Here is a 15,720-nt window from a genome sequence, read left to right on the forward strand (position 1 = left end):
TGCCTGGCATTTAGAGATGGAAAAAAACCAGAAAAAAAAATTGAAAAAAAGAAAAAGCAGCTTTCTGTCCTTAAAAAGGACTGCCTGTGGGTTAGAAGTCCAGTTCTTTATCTCTGCTTTGCTCTTTACCTGGGATTAGCAAGAGGCAGAGTGCTGGTATTTCTAGTTGTACTTTTGGAAGAAGAATCAGTCTGTCAACTGCAAAGATAGTTTCTCCCAGCATTCTTTTCTGAATTTATCTTCTAAAATGTGTTGTTGGAATCAGCATGGGTTTATTGTTTGCTTGCAATGCTTGCTGCATATATTGTCCTGCATTGTGATGGAGTGAAAACATCTTTTTTTTTTTCCTGTGGCCTGGTGAACTTACTAGTTCTACGAGAAGTTCAGGGGCTGGTAGGTCACCTTTAAGCAGTCTTTTGACCCAGTGATCTAAAAACAGTGAATCTGTGTTACCAAATTAGAGCAACTGTCAGCTATTTTTGCTTCCTTACGTGCAGTGGTTGTGCACAAAATGCTCTCTCAGCTGTGATGGAAGGGGTGGGAGCGATCAAGGTTGTGTAACCTTGTAAATAAATGAGGGTTGTAACTGAATATTCAAGAAAATAAACAGTGTAACAGGGAGTCTTCTTTTTCTTGATGGTTTGACTTCACATAAACTTTGTGGCTGAAGAATATTGTTGGTACTTCACCTTTCCATAGCATATTTCCTTTTTTTGTTTGGTGCTTTAAATTCTATCTTTATCTGATAATATAATTGATGAAGCGTGATGAGTCTCCAGGCAATTGCTGAAAAATTTCTGTGAACCGTATAATTTTATGTACATTTGGAAAATCTTTTAAGGGAAGAAAACTGGAAAAAACCCCAGAGACTGAAGAGACAGATTAGTTAAAACATTTTAGAAATACATGAACATTAGTTGATGTGGTATTTGGCTACTGAGTTTGGCTGAGTTGGGTGCTGTCAGTGACAGACTTTATACAAAAAGAAACCCTCTGTTGGCTTAGTAATTCTCTTTGCAAATGAATAACTAGTTGGAAAAGAGCTGGTGGATCAGAGCCATGTGAACTCTTGTCAGCTTGGCTTGGAAGTTGGCTTGAGAACTCAACTGTAACAAGAGCAGATGGTGTGAATGTTTATGGCTGGGTAGATGTGTGTGTCATTAGAAGTTACTGCACAGGGAAGTATTTTTTTCCAGTAATGGGTTGAACTAATGCAGGTGGCAGGGAGCAGTTCCCTTCCTATATCCAAGGTTCAGTGTTAATTACCCATTTTATTGCATTGCTTTCTTTTCTCTGTGGTTCATTGCAGAAGGTGACTGATACCATTTCCCTCTGCTTAATTATGTCACAGTTACTGCATGACTTGACTCTTCAAATTGAAAATGCACCGTGCAATGTGGTGCAGGGGGGCCGTGGTGGAAAATAACTAGTCTTACTTTCCACTGTTTGGCCATTTTTATGATTGTCTCATGGTTCTCCAAATCAAAAGGCAAAACACACGCCATCTGGGATGCTGCAGGGGGAATTCTCGCAAAAGGTTTTTGAGATTTACGGTGTTTTAATTTATTAGCTTTGTATTTTGAATCCACCTGCCAGTATGTCTCATTCTGAACCTGCCGCAGGTTTGTCCTGCTCAGTGGTTTGCACTCTGAAAGGTTTTGTTTTTCTGACTGCCCAAAACTACTTAGGAAAAAAAAATAGGAACTCATCATATTCCTTTCAGGCAGAGAAAACAGCCCTGCTTTTCAAAATGCAGTATGCTGCATGAATAGGAAAGTGTGATGGTGACATCTGAGCTTGGGAAATAAGAGATCATTGTTCTGTGTTTTTTGTTGTTCTAGTTGTCTGGTTTGGTGCACTAATTGCCTTCAGTTCTGGCCATTTTGTTTCCTCAAGAGCTTAAAAATGCAGATATAAATTCATTTAATGTTCTCTACATGGGAATAGCTTTTTCTGTTTTAATCTCTCATCACAGAATGAGGAAAAGGTTTTGAATAAACAGAGTACTTCAATTTCTGCCATAATAAAATGGTAATATGTCTTCCTTTCTCCTACTTTATAACCCTTTGGCCAACATATGGTCTTTGAAGCCACATGAGATGGTGGGTGCGTCAAATGGGTGGGCTTGGGTGCCCTTCCAAGCTGCAGTGACCAGTTGTGAGGTGCTGAATCTGGAGGAGGGATCAGTCTCTGCTGATCTCTGGAGATAGCTCTGTATGCCTGTGCCATACAGCATTATGTGCTGTGTAAGTAGCCCTGCTTTGTAGGCACTTGGGAAACTCTGAGTAGTGTCTCTCTTAAATTCTCAGGTGTTCTGCAATGCCCAAGACATGCTAGTATCTGTGTTAAAAATGTGCTACAATAATAAATTCTTTACGCAGTTTCTTTGTTAATGAGTGAATCTAGAACTACAAAAACGTTCAAAGAAATAAAACTAAAAAGTCTTGAGCAGATGTAAATTTGATGCTCCCTGTGTATGTATGAGAAGTCTGTGGAGGGTAAGGATAGCCTCAGTGGTGCAGAAGGAAAAGGATTTGGAAAGGCTAGCAGCCATATATTCTTAAACCTTTCCTGGAGTATTTGCATGTTGATGCTATTTCTCATGCCCTGCAAGGCCCATGTGTTCATGCAGATTTTCCTAGGAAGCATCCCTACTGTGCTTTTCTAGTCTGGCTGAGGCTGAATTTTGTGCTAAGGTTGAAAGGATGAATCAAGGACTGGAATATAAGAGGGCAGAGAAGCTGTGCGAAGAAAACAGCATAGTGATGGTGAGCACTTTGAAGGTTATTTGGCAATCCAGTTTATCTCTGCTTCTTGGTATCAAGTTGTTCAAAAAGTTCATGTACTTATTCTAAGGCTAAAGAAAACAGACTCAGTAAGATTTCAACAGTACATGCCTGAGTTTTTGTGTTGCTGGCAAAGCATGTCTGAAACTCAAGAGTGTTCCCTGAGGAATCTTCTGAGATAGATACTCACCTGCTGTGTGTCTGAAGCTACTGCTGGTTCCCTCAGACTCCCCGGGCTTAATTAAATAATTTCCTAGATTTTCATACCACGGGTGAATTCTGTGAGGACACTGGGTTGCTGAAGCATTCTTGCTTGATGACCCTAAAGTTTGGGTAGGGCTCAGGTGCTTTGTGCTGAGCTCCAGTGAAAGTCGTTGCTCTGCAAGAGGGAGAGGGAGATTCTGCTCTAAGCACAGTGAGAAGTGCCTGTGTGCTATTTTTTTACCCCACAGCACTTGGACATTCTCTTAGGTAAGTCCTGAAAGACCCTGTGATTTATAAAGTGCAGTCTCCAAAGACAGAAAAATGTGCTCGAATGTCTGCAGTTCTTTCCTGGTGCCTCGACTGGCACTTCATTTAACTTCCCTTTCTTCCAGAGGCATGCCCTGAGTTTCAGATCCCTGTGAGTTGTAGCTGGTTGCTACCCCTGCTGCTCATCCCCCAGAGATTTCATTCAGCCACTCCATCCCCTTTTCTTCTTGCACAACCCCTGGAGGCCAAATTCTTAAAGCTTAGGGCCCTGCTATCCCAGGTTCATTAAAATGTTAATGGCTTTTCTTGTTCTGTAGCTTCTTCTAGACAGGAGGGGCAATGCATAAAGTTTCTGTAGTTAATTTAATGCATGCTGATATTCAGGGTTATGATGCATGTATGCTGTGTTCTTGCAGAGGTGGTGCAGTCCTTTTTAGTATCCCTCTTCTCCAAGAAGAGGGGTGTTGTTTGCCTTTGACAAATACTAAATCCTCCAAGCTCCACTGATGAGTTTTTGTCATGATATTGCATGTTCCTTAAAATGCCCTGAAGGTGTTAATTTAACTGTTGTATTCTTATTTGAAAGAAATTTCTATCCTGCACACGCTTTCTCTGAACAGGTGTGCTGTGGAAGCCAGGTTTTTTGTTCTTAATGTCATACACCTTTCACAGCCATTGACAGACTGTCAGCAGCTTGTTTCATTCAGCTCTTTTAGCATAAAAAGAAAGTCACTGTGAGCTAGGATAGTAGGAATTGGGCACTGGAGTGGCTTTCCTATCCTTCCTAGCTTCAGGAGTGCCATTTGAACCATTCTTTCTCAGATGCAGGCTGACCCCATTGCTTTTGTAGGAGAGGAGCTTCCTCCACTGCTGTGTCTGACTGTGAGTTGCTGTCTATTTGTGATCAAAGCCTGGCAGACTTTGCTGCTGCTGCTCTTGCTTCCATTGAAAGTGTATACCAAGGACTTGGTCGTGCAAGCCCATAGCATTGCTAGTTGCTCTGTGCTGGCAGTTTTGCACTGACTGTCTGTAGTGACTTTCCAGCTGGCAGCAGGTAAGGAGACTCAGATGGTGTGGAGGTGGTCTGTAACCTTGCAGTTTGGTGTTATGTCCAAGACTCAAAACTGTGGAAAAGATGCAAGTGTGAGTGCAGTGGGAGAATTAAATTGTTTTTTATCTTATTGGTAGATAAATTATTCCTGTTCTGTTTGCTGATTCAGCTCTCTATGGAGCTGAGATCCATTACTTTGTGAACTGAGCAGTGATGGATTTTGCTGTGGCATCTTGCTTGGAGAACTCTACAACAGTGGTATTTAACTCTCCTACTTTCAGCTGTAGGCAATTTGATATTTCTGCTTTTTATTTGAAGTGTTTATTCTTTTTAGTCACTTTACAACCCAATTGAAAGTCTTTTCAGAGATCTTGGTCATCCTCAGGACACCACATGCATTGTGTGATAGGTAAATTTTACTCAACAAGTAATTAGAGGGCCTAGTGAGTAGGCAGAAGCTTTCCTGCAGAGTGTCCATCAGTCCATCTTGCTGAAGGGTGGTGTAGAATTTTTGCTTTGCTGTCTGAGACTCAGCTCACTTGTTTGTATCAGTGCCTGCACATTAGTGCTTTCCCTTTTGAATTCAGCCACCTGCTCTCCAAGGTATGCCTGTTATCTGTACTGCAGGATCCTTCCCTTCTGCCCACAAAGTAAGTGTTCCTCTTTTCCTCTCCCCCACTGAAAACAAGATAATCAGTATTTTTTCAAACTAGATATCCTGAAGGAGGAAAGGCTTGAACACTTGTTTTGGTTCAGCCTGGGCTGGTGATCCAGCTATTTTACAGTGAAGAGATAAGCTAAGTAGGGAGAAGCGCTTTTGAGTCTTCTAATCTTGTCCCACATCCTCACATGGATCTGCTCTCCTGTCTGGCAGCTGCTGCTGTTGCTTTGTGCCCTTTCCTGGAGTCTGGCTGTCCATGTCTGCTGCATTTCCACAGCACCTGAGCAGAGACTTCATCCATGAAATCCTCTTCTTCTCTGCCTGCCACCAGCTGCCTTACCATGAACGTGCTGATACAGGTCTGGTGGCAAATAGCAACACCTAGAATGCTAAGAAATAGATGGGAATAAATGCTTTCTTGCTCAGTGAACAAGGAAAAAAGTCCAAGCCAGCAACCTGTGCTGGAAGGCAGTGTAGTTGACAATGCATCTATTTTGTTAACATGTGGAACTGCTGCATGTTGCTTGTTTGCCTTCTGAACTGATTTGTGTCCAAGTGAGTGCTTACAAACAAGATTTGCTCTCCTACTCCTGCATGGATATGTCTTATCTGATACCAGAAAGCATCCTGTGAATGCAGTTGCTGCAACCCCAGTGTGTACACATGAAAGTGATGGAACACCCCACCAGAGACTGTTGTGTTTTGTATGGTGGTAGAGTAACTTAAGCTTCATTCTGCATATAGTAACTGCATATAGTCTGAATAGTAACTGGTTTTTGGTTTTGTGGGGATTTTTTTTTTGTGCTAATGAAAGAAAAATAGACTTGGAGATAAGAGAATTTTTTGCTCTTTTAGGTGGTCGCTTGCTAACAGTTGTATGTTTGAGTTTTGATGTTGGGGTTTTTATGACACATCTAATTTCTTGTGACATAACTTTGTATTATTTTCCATTTCTCTCTTGAGGTTAGTTTGTGCTTAAAAACATCATCACTTTAATGTCTTACACATGAGGTTTAGGGATTGATGTAGAAAGGACCATATTAGGGAAGAAAGAAACACCTACTGCAAATTACTTCTGGACTCTGGATCTCTGCAGAGTGCCTCAGACTTGTAGAAATTCTTACTTACTTTGAAGAAGTGATGTAAAAGTGACTCTGATTTGTGAATCTGTGTCATTAAAATTAATTTGATGTCAGTAGGTTGGAGGAAGAGGAGAGCTTTATATGCAGCAGGAGAAGTAAGGTGAGGAGAGCAATTACTGGACCATGTCCTTGCGCAGGGCTTCTCATCAAGGAGAGGTGAGAAGCAGCAGGTGCTGATTGTGATTGCGAAAGAGAAGATAAATGAAATCTCATGACAGAATAATTAATTAGAGAAGTCTAGAAGATGTTATTTTTAAATAGATTACAGAAAAGTGGATTTTTCCACTATGGCATGTTCTGCCAGATTTAACAGTTATTTCTGATGAGACTTTGCTAATGTACTTATGTGTGCATTTAGCAATAGTGCCTTCAAACAAAGTCAAAGGAAAGCTGTGGAGAGGAGCAGGCCAAGCTTAGGCCTCCTGAAGTGTCAGCTAGAGTGTTAATCATCAGACAGTACATATAGGAGTGACATAAAATAAAGACTTAATTTTCTGGATAATCTGGATTAGAGATCATAAAATGGTAATCTGCAGACAGTTGTTAGTTATTGTATTCACAGATTTGCTTGGGTTTTGGTTTCTATTTTATTGAGAATGTAAAATGACATGACAATGAAGTTAATGAAGAATTAATCTGGAATAAATCTGGAATTTTGCTGTTAAAACAGTTAAAACACTTTCTCTTATCCACAGCTTTGTACGTAGAATACAAGTTTTCACATTTTTTACCCTTACTTCTCAGACTAATAGTATTTAATTCCTATTATCCTTGAGGTCCAAGGTGGAAATTCTTATAAAAATATCTCCATTAACTCTTTTGTTTAACTCTTGACTGGCATGTATAAATTTGTTGTCAAACTTGGGCTCTTCCACTTAATTCACCTGGAACTATTGTTTCCTTGTGATCTGGTCTTCCAGCTCTTCACTCTCTCTTCCCTTCTTCTTTTTTCCTCCTGTTTCAAATTTACAGCTCCCGATCTCTGTTGCTGCTGCTTGCTGCAGCTGAGGATAGTCTGTTGAATTACAGCTGCTACCTGTTCAAAAACCCAGCTTGTTTTCATGTCCCTGCACAGTTTTCTTTCCAGTAACATGTCCCATATAAATGTGTGCGTGAAATGCTGTTTTGTGTGGACTTTGTCCCTAGTTGTTTTGAAAAGAGATGTTTCCAGAAGCAGTGAGGAGGAGAAATGAGACATGTCTCTTCAGTTTCTTGTTAATTATTCAGTAAGGGATTTACTTGAGAAAATGCAACCTGAACCTGTTGGTGAATTTTCCTTAAAGCTTTAAAGACAGGTCTTGAAAGAGCTTCATCTCTTGTATGTTGTATATCCTCAGCTTCAGAGCCTGAAGAGGAAAATGTTACAACCTGTTCAAGAACCACTTCATCTCAATAGACTTTGCAAGAGCCACATGACTCCTGTCACACTGTGCCCCAAAATTTGCAGCACTTCATTGAAAGAGGTTGATTACTTCTGACTTCAGGGCTGGTAGCAGAGCCTCCTGGTTTTAAAAAAGGGAAACCTGTCTGATCAATGTGAATGTCATGATCTCAGTATGGAAATGGAGGCAGAGGATAAGTAACCTTCCTCCATCCCTCCCCCTGCAGGATCAGACCCTTGGGAGCTGCATGTGACTGCTTTTGGGAGGGTGGAGAGATGTGGTGGGGACATCTGTGACACAGCAGCCTGCTCAGCTGGGCTTTCCAGCTGGAGAGCCCTGCAAAAAGACAAACAAATGCCTGCAGCACAAATTCCCACTTGAAAGGTATTTGACAAAGTGGGCAGTTTTCTTCCAGGTTTAGTAGAGGGAGGAGAGGTGGGGAGCAGGGCTGGAAAACTGAGTTTTTCCAAGAGCAGGCTTGTCAGGGATCCCTCTGAGAAGGTGGGTGACACGGAGGAACCTCCCTGGAAGTGACAAGAGAACCTTTAGGCTCCTAAATCTCTTGAGTGTTGCGGTGCTTAATGCTTCAATGAACCTTTGGTGTGTGTGGTGTGTGTGTATATACTGTAGTTGATAATGTATATTATGTATGTGAAAAGAAAGGGATGAAAAATAATCTGTGTATTGAATTGAATGGATGAGACCGGGTTTGCTGCTGGTTATCTCTCCTGAGGGATTGTGCTGCATGGGTTCACAGTCTTTGAATCTAGAATGGGCTTCCTTGGGTATCAATTTGGTGTAAACTAATCAGCTGCTGAATTACATTTATGAATTAATACTAGTTCCTAAGCAGTGAAAGGTATTTTGTCTTATGTAAAAGTGCTGTATATACCTCTTGGTGGACTTTCCACTCTGACCAGGTAAATCAGGTCTGTTCAGCTGATTCTGGCTGGGGTGTATGCAGTGTGCCAGCTCCAGTGCTCCTAACACACAGTGCTCTGTGTTGCCTTCATAGCTGGAAAATATGACTGCATCCAGTAGTTTCTCCCTGAAGGACTCTTGAGCATGGTAAACTCTCCCTGAGGAATGTGGGGCATCTTTCATATCTGAGAATTCAGCAAAGTTCTTGCAAAAATACATTTCTTTCTTTTACTTAATAGTCACTGTTTGAGTAGCTCTGATCTGGCAGCCCTGTCACAGGCCAGGACTTTCCTGTTGTGATATTGATTAGGTGTTGGAAATTATGTTCAATATTGCAGGAGGTATAAAGGATGCTGGCTGTACTGTAGCCTTTGTGTAGATGGAATATTATCAGTTCTTGAAATTTAATATAGAATGCTGGAAAAATATGCCATACAGAAATTTTATCAGTTTAAAAATAACCCTCCCAGTCATTAGAGGAAGGAAAGTGGGGGAATGTGGATTGAGTGATGTAACTGTTGTAAAAATCTTAAAAAAAAAAAAAAGGTGGGGGGAGGAGGAAAGGATTATCATCAATCAGAAGGATTTTCAGAAGTAATTTCCTTATCTAGGCAGTACAGAATTCCCTAGTGTCAAACTTACTTCTAAAGTTACTTGTACAGGACTTGCTAAATTGTTAGCAAATTCTTCTGCAAACTGTAACAATAAACATAGAAACATATGATGAGGTGTTTTGAATGGAGAAAGGGACCCATGCCCTCTTGTATACATGACTGCTGAGCTTGATTTTGATCCACTGCTGCTGCCAGAACTTCATTTCTGCTGTCAGTGTATCTGTGCTGTCACACGTCACAGGGCTTATGTTTGGTTTATGGCTTTATTATTAGCAGTGCTGCACAATCTGCATACCAGAACATCTGGGGCATCGTGTAAATGCGAAGCATTCATCAGAGTGTAGCATTAGAAGAATCCTAGATATTTAAGTAGGATTTGAGCTGGTTATCCAGCAGTGGCAAGAAAAGTATTCAACCTTACTGTTGCTGATATTGGCAGGTACATACATGTTAATGTCTGTAACAAAATTGAGTACTCAACACTAATGATGAAAGGTGCTTAATCCATCAGAAGACACAAGGACTTCTTTATATATATTTTAATATCCTCTGCTGCATTCCAGTTGATTAAGTCAGTGGTTTTATTATGTACTGTTATCATCTGTGCTGCAATTATCACTCACTTTTTTTGTCATACAGTAAAATGTGCCTCTTCTTTTCTCTTCTGAATTCATTTATTTAATGCAATGTTACACTAGTTTTCACACGTAGTGATAAAGTATCTTAACTTGTGTTTTGCTTGAGAAACCTTTTTAAGATGCTTGGCAATGAAAATGAGTTACATTTCAACATTTTTGACTTCAGTAAATGTGTAATGATCCTCGCTTCAGAGAGCTGCACTGAATTTTTGTCCATCCTTTTGTCCAGATAGGCAGAGGAGAGAAATGAATAGTGAAAAAGAATCAAATGAGGAGGAGGAAAATGTACTTTACAAAATCAGAGAAGGGGTAACATTTGAAAGGATCACAGTGGTCATTAATCCAACCTCCCTGCTCAAGCAGGATTGTCCTAGACCACATTGCACAGGATTGTGTCCAGTTCATTCTTGAATATTTCCAGGGAGAAGACTCCACAACCTCTCTGGGCAACTTGTTTCAGTGCTTGGCCACCTGCACAGTAAAGATGTTTTTCCTTATAGTCAGGTGGAACTTCCTGTGCATCAGTTTCTGTCTGTTGCCTTTTGTCGTATTGCTTGGCACCACCACGAAGAGCCTGGAAACATCCTCTTGACACCCTCCCTTCACATACTGATAGACATTGAAGAGTTCCCTTCTCAGGTGTCTTTTCTTGAGGTGAACAGGCCCAGGTCCCTCAGCCTTTCTTTGTAAGAGGGGTGCTCCTGTCCCGTAATCATCTTTGTTGCCCTCTGTTGGAGCTGTTTCAGGAGCTCCCTGTCTCACACTGGGGAGCCCAGAATGTGACACAGCTCTCTGAGTGTGGACTCACAGCTCAGTGAGTTCTCTGTCCACCTCACTGTCTGTTCATTCAGTCTGCACCTACTGAGTTTGCCTGCAAGGTTATTGTGGGAGACAGTGTCAAAAGCCTTGCTGAAGTCCAAAGAGACAATATCCATTGTTCTCCCCTCATCCATCCAGATAATTGTTTAATTGTGGAAGGCAATAAATTCCATCAGGTGTGAATCCATGCTATTTCTGATCACCTTCTTGTCATCCATTTGGAGGGACTGAGGTGAGGCTGGCAGGCCATCAGTTCCTTGGGTCCTCCTTCTTGCTTTTTTTGTAGATTGAGCTGACATTTGCTTTTTTCTAATCCTTAGACACTTCTCTTCATCCCCATGACCTTTCAGAAATGATCATGAGTGGCCTGGCCATGGTGTTCACCAGCTCCCTCAGCATTTGTGAACCAACAGGGCCCTTGGACTTCTGAAAGTCAAGTCTGCCTAGGTGTTCTCTAACCCAGTGCCTCTTGACCATGGCAAGGTCTTCCTTCCAACATTGCTTTACCCACATCTCCTGGGTCAGAGATTATGTGAGAAAAAACCCCAAAAAGAAAATTCTCCGGTTTTGCTGTGTCTGTTTGCATTTCTTATTGAAGAGTTTTGCTCTGTTTTGTCAGAGTACTGACTTCGTAGTCTGGGAAAGCACATTTTATTTCCAAAACTGATTCAGTAATTTGCAAATGCATCCAAACTATAAGCAGTGCTGTGTTATTGCAAATGGTATCTTATATATATTGGAGTGATTTTTTTCCTTAGCTTGGATGATTGTTGGCTTTCACAGATGGTATCCAAGACTGTTATAACAGAAAAAACATGTCAAAATAGTTTTGCTGAGAAGGCATATTTTCTGGGTTTTGTAGTACATCATACAGAAGTACAAGAGAAACTATTTGCAGTATGGCAGTGAAACTATCTTTTGGTGGAGGAAGTCAGTAGCATGATTAGTTTTAGAAACCTCTTCACTGAGGATTTATCTTCTGCTTTATATGTTGTGGTTTTATATGTATATATTTTTTCCCCAAAAAATTAGGATAGTTATTTTTACTTCAACTTTACTTTTTGTCGTTTGCTTGTTAGTTTGTTTTTAATTAGTGAGAATGATTGTCATGCTAAAGCATGTATCTCTGTGTGAAAGGGTTGTGTGTGTACATAAATGAATTGTAAATGCATTTGTGGATGCTGGCTTGGTTGCAAAGAAATAAGTAATTCTCAGTCCTCAGAAGCTTTGAAATAGAGATGTCCCTTTCAGAACGTTTCCAGCTACTTCCCAGGGAAGAATAGCATGAAGAGTAGATAGTGGATGACATTTTTTACTTGCTGTTGGTTAGCCAAGTTCAGTGTCCATATTTGTTGTTGCTGTAATGAAAGATAGAAGTTCCAGTGTCTATTTGACGAGATTTGGATGAGATTTTAGGAAGAAATTAACTGCTCTGAGGGTGATGAGGGACTGGAAAAGGTTGCCCAGAGGAGCTGTGGATGCCCCATTACTGGAAGTCTTCAAGGCCAGGTTGGATGGGGCTTGGAGCAACCTGGTCTAGTGGAAGGTGTCCCTGCCTGTGGCAGAGGGGTGGGACTAGGTGATGCTTTCCAACTCAAAACTTCCTGTGATTTTGTTCTGAGCTGGGAAATGTTCAAGCTAGGTGCATTTGGTGAGGTTATCTGGCAAGAGGTGAGCAGGTGCTTTCCTCTTTTCTACCCTTCTTTCTCCATCACACCTCTTTTGGGGAGAAAATCTGAACAAAATACATAGGTAGTCAATTCTGAGTTAGCTAGGTAAGAAAAGAACTAATTTCCATTTTTTTTTCAATGTATTTAGATCATATGTGGCTGGTGAGGTCAGTAGAAATAGCCATAAACTTTGAAACAGAAGTCCAACCTTTACTTAAAATTTTACTTTTTTAAAATTACTTTCAAAATTAATCATAAAGAATAATTTTGACATTTAAGGAAACAAAAATATTTTTAAATTTTTGCTAGATCTCAGTGACAGTAAACAAGTACTTAATCAGAAGACTCACAGGCTATTTGTGGATATTCAGTTTGCTGTAAGAGTGCCACAAGTCAATTTTATCTTCTTAAGATGTACTAGACATGATGTGCTGTATTGAAGTTCCTTGAAAAAAACTCCACCTGTTTTCATGTACAAATATATCTTTTTACTTCCTGGCTATCTGAAATGGTGTAGTTATGTTAGCACTTATTTGCAACCTGTCGGTGTAAATATGATTTTTTAATTACTTGGCTGTGGTGTAAAGGAGGATGTTTCTGCTCCATGAGTGTAAGTTGCACGTGGAGAGACTTGCACATTCTCTTCTTCCTTCCACTGTTTCCCTTTCCCGTGTTCTTTCTTCCACTACAGAACGTGGGCATGTATTGCTCAATTCACCAGAGATTCAGATTATAATTGGCTCTTTAGGGCAGCCCTAGCATGTTGGTTGTCTGATTCTTTTGATGGACAGAGTCCGATAAAGATCAGTCCAAGGACAGGTGAGTAGTAGGAAGATGAACATGGAGCAGGAGGGGAAAATGGGGTGTGAAAAAGCACAAAATGGGTCTGCTTCTGTAGTTCTGTATTTGGACAGGGAGCAGTCTTGCATGTTGAAATGTCTTGAAGGATACCAAGATAACTCCTTGCATTAGTGAGTTACTTACTGTTATTAAGCAATAATTTCAATGCAGATACAGTATAGTTGCTGACAGTTTTTTCCTTTTTTTTTTCTTCTGCAGATATTCCTGAAATACCAGAAAGCATCTCATTCTGCAGAGCACTACAGGTAGCAGATTTCAGTGGCAATCCACTGACTAGGTAACTTCACCTTCTTCTTAGTATATGACATACCAGAATCACAGTCTTGCTGTAACAATTACGATTTTACATAAGCCCTTAAAAATTGTGACCTAGAGCATTTGCTTCTGGCAGGGACTGCAGCAAAAGTTCAGATAAAAAAGTGATGTGCATCTTTCTTTGGGTGGGGATGAAATTAGCCAACCAGAAAAATCAGCTTTGGTAAATCTGATTGTCTATAAAATGATTTTCATCCCTTTTTTTAAATGCATAGGAAGACCATGTCCATACATGGAAAGATACAGCAATGGTTAGAGCAAATTGGTTAGAGCAAATGAATTGGCACAAACCCAGGTGCCTGATGATTTGGAATAGACTTTAGATCAGCTGCTGCAGATAATGGCTTTTACTAATGATTAAAGCTTGGACTAGCATTTCATCACCCTCCCGTCAATTGGGACACAGTGACATGCAGTAACATGAGGCAGAAATGCACTGTGTTTGTCAGTGGCTGCTGTGTCTGCTGCCAGCCTGTGTTCTGAGGAGCTGAGGTTTGGGGGTTATGCACACTTCTAGTATGGAAGAGGAGTTTTGTTTACATTTCTCTGTTCAATTTGCTAAAGAGTTTGGAATTTATCTAATATTGTGAGGATGGAACTGGCAAAGAAGAGGTGATTTGCCAGTTAAAACCTTTGAATACTATTTGGAGAACTATTTCTTGAACCAGCCGTTGCCACAGAGCTCCTTTGTGATGCTGAGCAAGTCACATAAGGCAGAGTGTTCACAGTGGGTGCTCACTGACCTGCTTTGCTTTGTACTGAGATGGCCAGATACTTGCAGGGCTGGCTGGCTGGGCTGCTGCTGTGCTAACAAACAGGAGTCTGTGAGAGCTTAAGCAGCTCTAGTGGTTTTGCAAGACTGCTTCTCCCACGTGTACAGCTCAGATTCTTCAGAAGTGTGCTTTGAATATTGCCCATAGTGCCTCCTAAGTTCTCTGAAAGTCACATCGCTGAGCATTAAAGGGAGACTTGTGATCTTAATCCCTGTGGCTCTGTAGCCTATTTACATAGTGAGGATAATAATACCACAAAAATCCAGCAAAGCAAACTGAGGCTGAACTGATGTTTAGATACACAAGTGGTGAGGGTCACTGAGCAGCTTTTTTCCAGGCATCAGTTGCAGTATATAAAGCTCAGATCTGTGTCTCATGGTATTGAAATCAAAAGTGTCAGTAGTAGTGTTCTAGTTACCCTTCTTCATTCATTCTGTGTGCTCAGTAAAGCCTGAGGCCTGAGTAATGTGTTTCCTTAAACAGTTCCTCTAATGCACAGCTACAGCTTTGTGGAATTCACAAAAGAGTTTTTCAGTGATGTTGAAATAGATCTCACAACTCTGTGTTGATAATTTAAGGGAATTCTAAAAATTCTTGATGAGTGTCTGCAAAGCGTATGCATGTCCTGGAAAACATCACTCCAAGCAGTTCAAGTGAGAAAGCACAGATGCCAGGAACTGTTTACATTTGGTTGCCAGGCATTTCTGTGATGAGAGCCAGAATTTCAGTTTTACCTACATAATAGCATATCAATTTTTTGCTCTGATTTGCCCAGGCAAAGTGAGACAGTCAAATAGTTACTTTTGTATAGTATTCTGGAACATTTTTTTAGACATTGATTCTTGTCTGTATTTCCTCTAAGCTTAAAAGTCAGTTGGAGATCTTCGCAAGCAATGTCCTACCACTAATACAGTGTGTTGCCTCATTGTCAAACTTAAATCACTGATGAAACTGAGCATTAAAGATGACAGACCATTTTTCCAGCTGTTTTCAGATTATTTCAGGTTTACATATTATTTATATCAGTAAAAAGCAGATGCACTTATTTATATTTATACACATCTATAGATTTATTATAGGTATGGAAGTACAGTGCCAGCTGTAGAGAGAATATAATAGTTCTAGTTGGAAGGGACCTACAGTAATTGTGGAGTCCAACTACCTGTTAACATCAGGGCTGAGCAAAAGACAATCACACTATTTAACTCCACTCTTAAACCTGTTAAGAGTGTAAATGATAATGAGTGGTCCCAGTGGAGCTTTCGAAGCTCCATTTTGAAGATACTGAGCATTTTCTATTAATAAGGTCCAGAGTATGAAGCAGTGCAATACACAATTGATCACATGAAAACTCCCTCTCACCCCAGACTGTAATTTGCCTTTTTCCTTCTCCCTGTCCTCCCTGTGCAGAGTTGTATTTGCCTGTCAAGTTGCCTGCAGGGCATACCATGTGCCTTGAGCTGGGAGATGGGGAGAGCAGGAGCCAAACCAAACGCTACAGCTTGATCTTAGGTTGCATGCTCTGGGGGCTGAGGAGAAGTTGAGTGGCTGGGCCAGGGGCTTCTGCTTCTTTACCTAATTGGCCCCTTTATCTCATTCTGTCTCTTGTGCAACTG

The 15,720-nt window shown here is 40.7% G+C and overlaps 1 protein-coding gene across 6 annotated transcripts in view; it reads left to right on the top strand.

Annotated features, from left to right (window-relative positions):
• The window catches only part of LRRC1 (leucine rich repeat containing 1), a 70,376-nt gene that overhangs the window by 17,798 nt on the left and 36,858 nt on the right, over positions 1–15,720 (top strand). For all 6 annotated transcript variants that reach the window (XM_064412202.1, XM_064412205.1, XM_064412200.1 and 3 more), the window contains exon 3: positions 13,215–13,293. In XM_064412202.1, the coding sequence (XP_064268272.1) occupies positions 13,215–13,293 (79 nt within the window). The remainder of the gene's footprint in view (positions 1–13,214; positions 13,294–15,720) is intronic.

The sequence above is a fragment of the Passer domesticus genome, chromosome 3, assembly GCF_036417665.1.
Source record: "Passer domesticus isolate bPasDom1 chromosome 3, bPasDom1.hap1, whole genome shotgun sequence".
NCBI classification, from domain to species: domain Eukaryota; kingdom Metazoa; phylum Chordata; class Aves; order Passeriformes; family Passeridae; genus Passer; species Passer domesticus.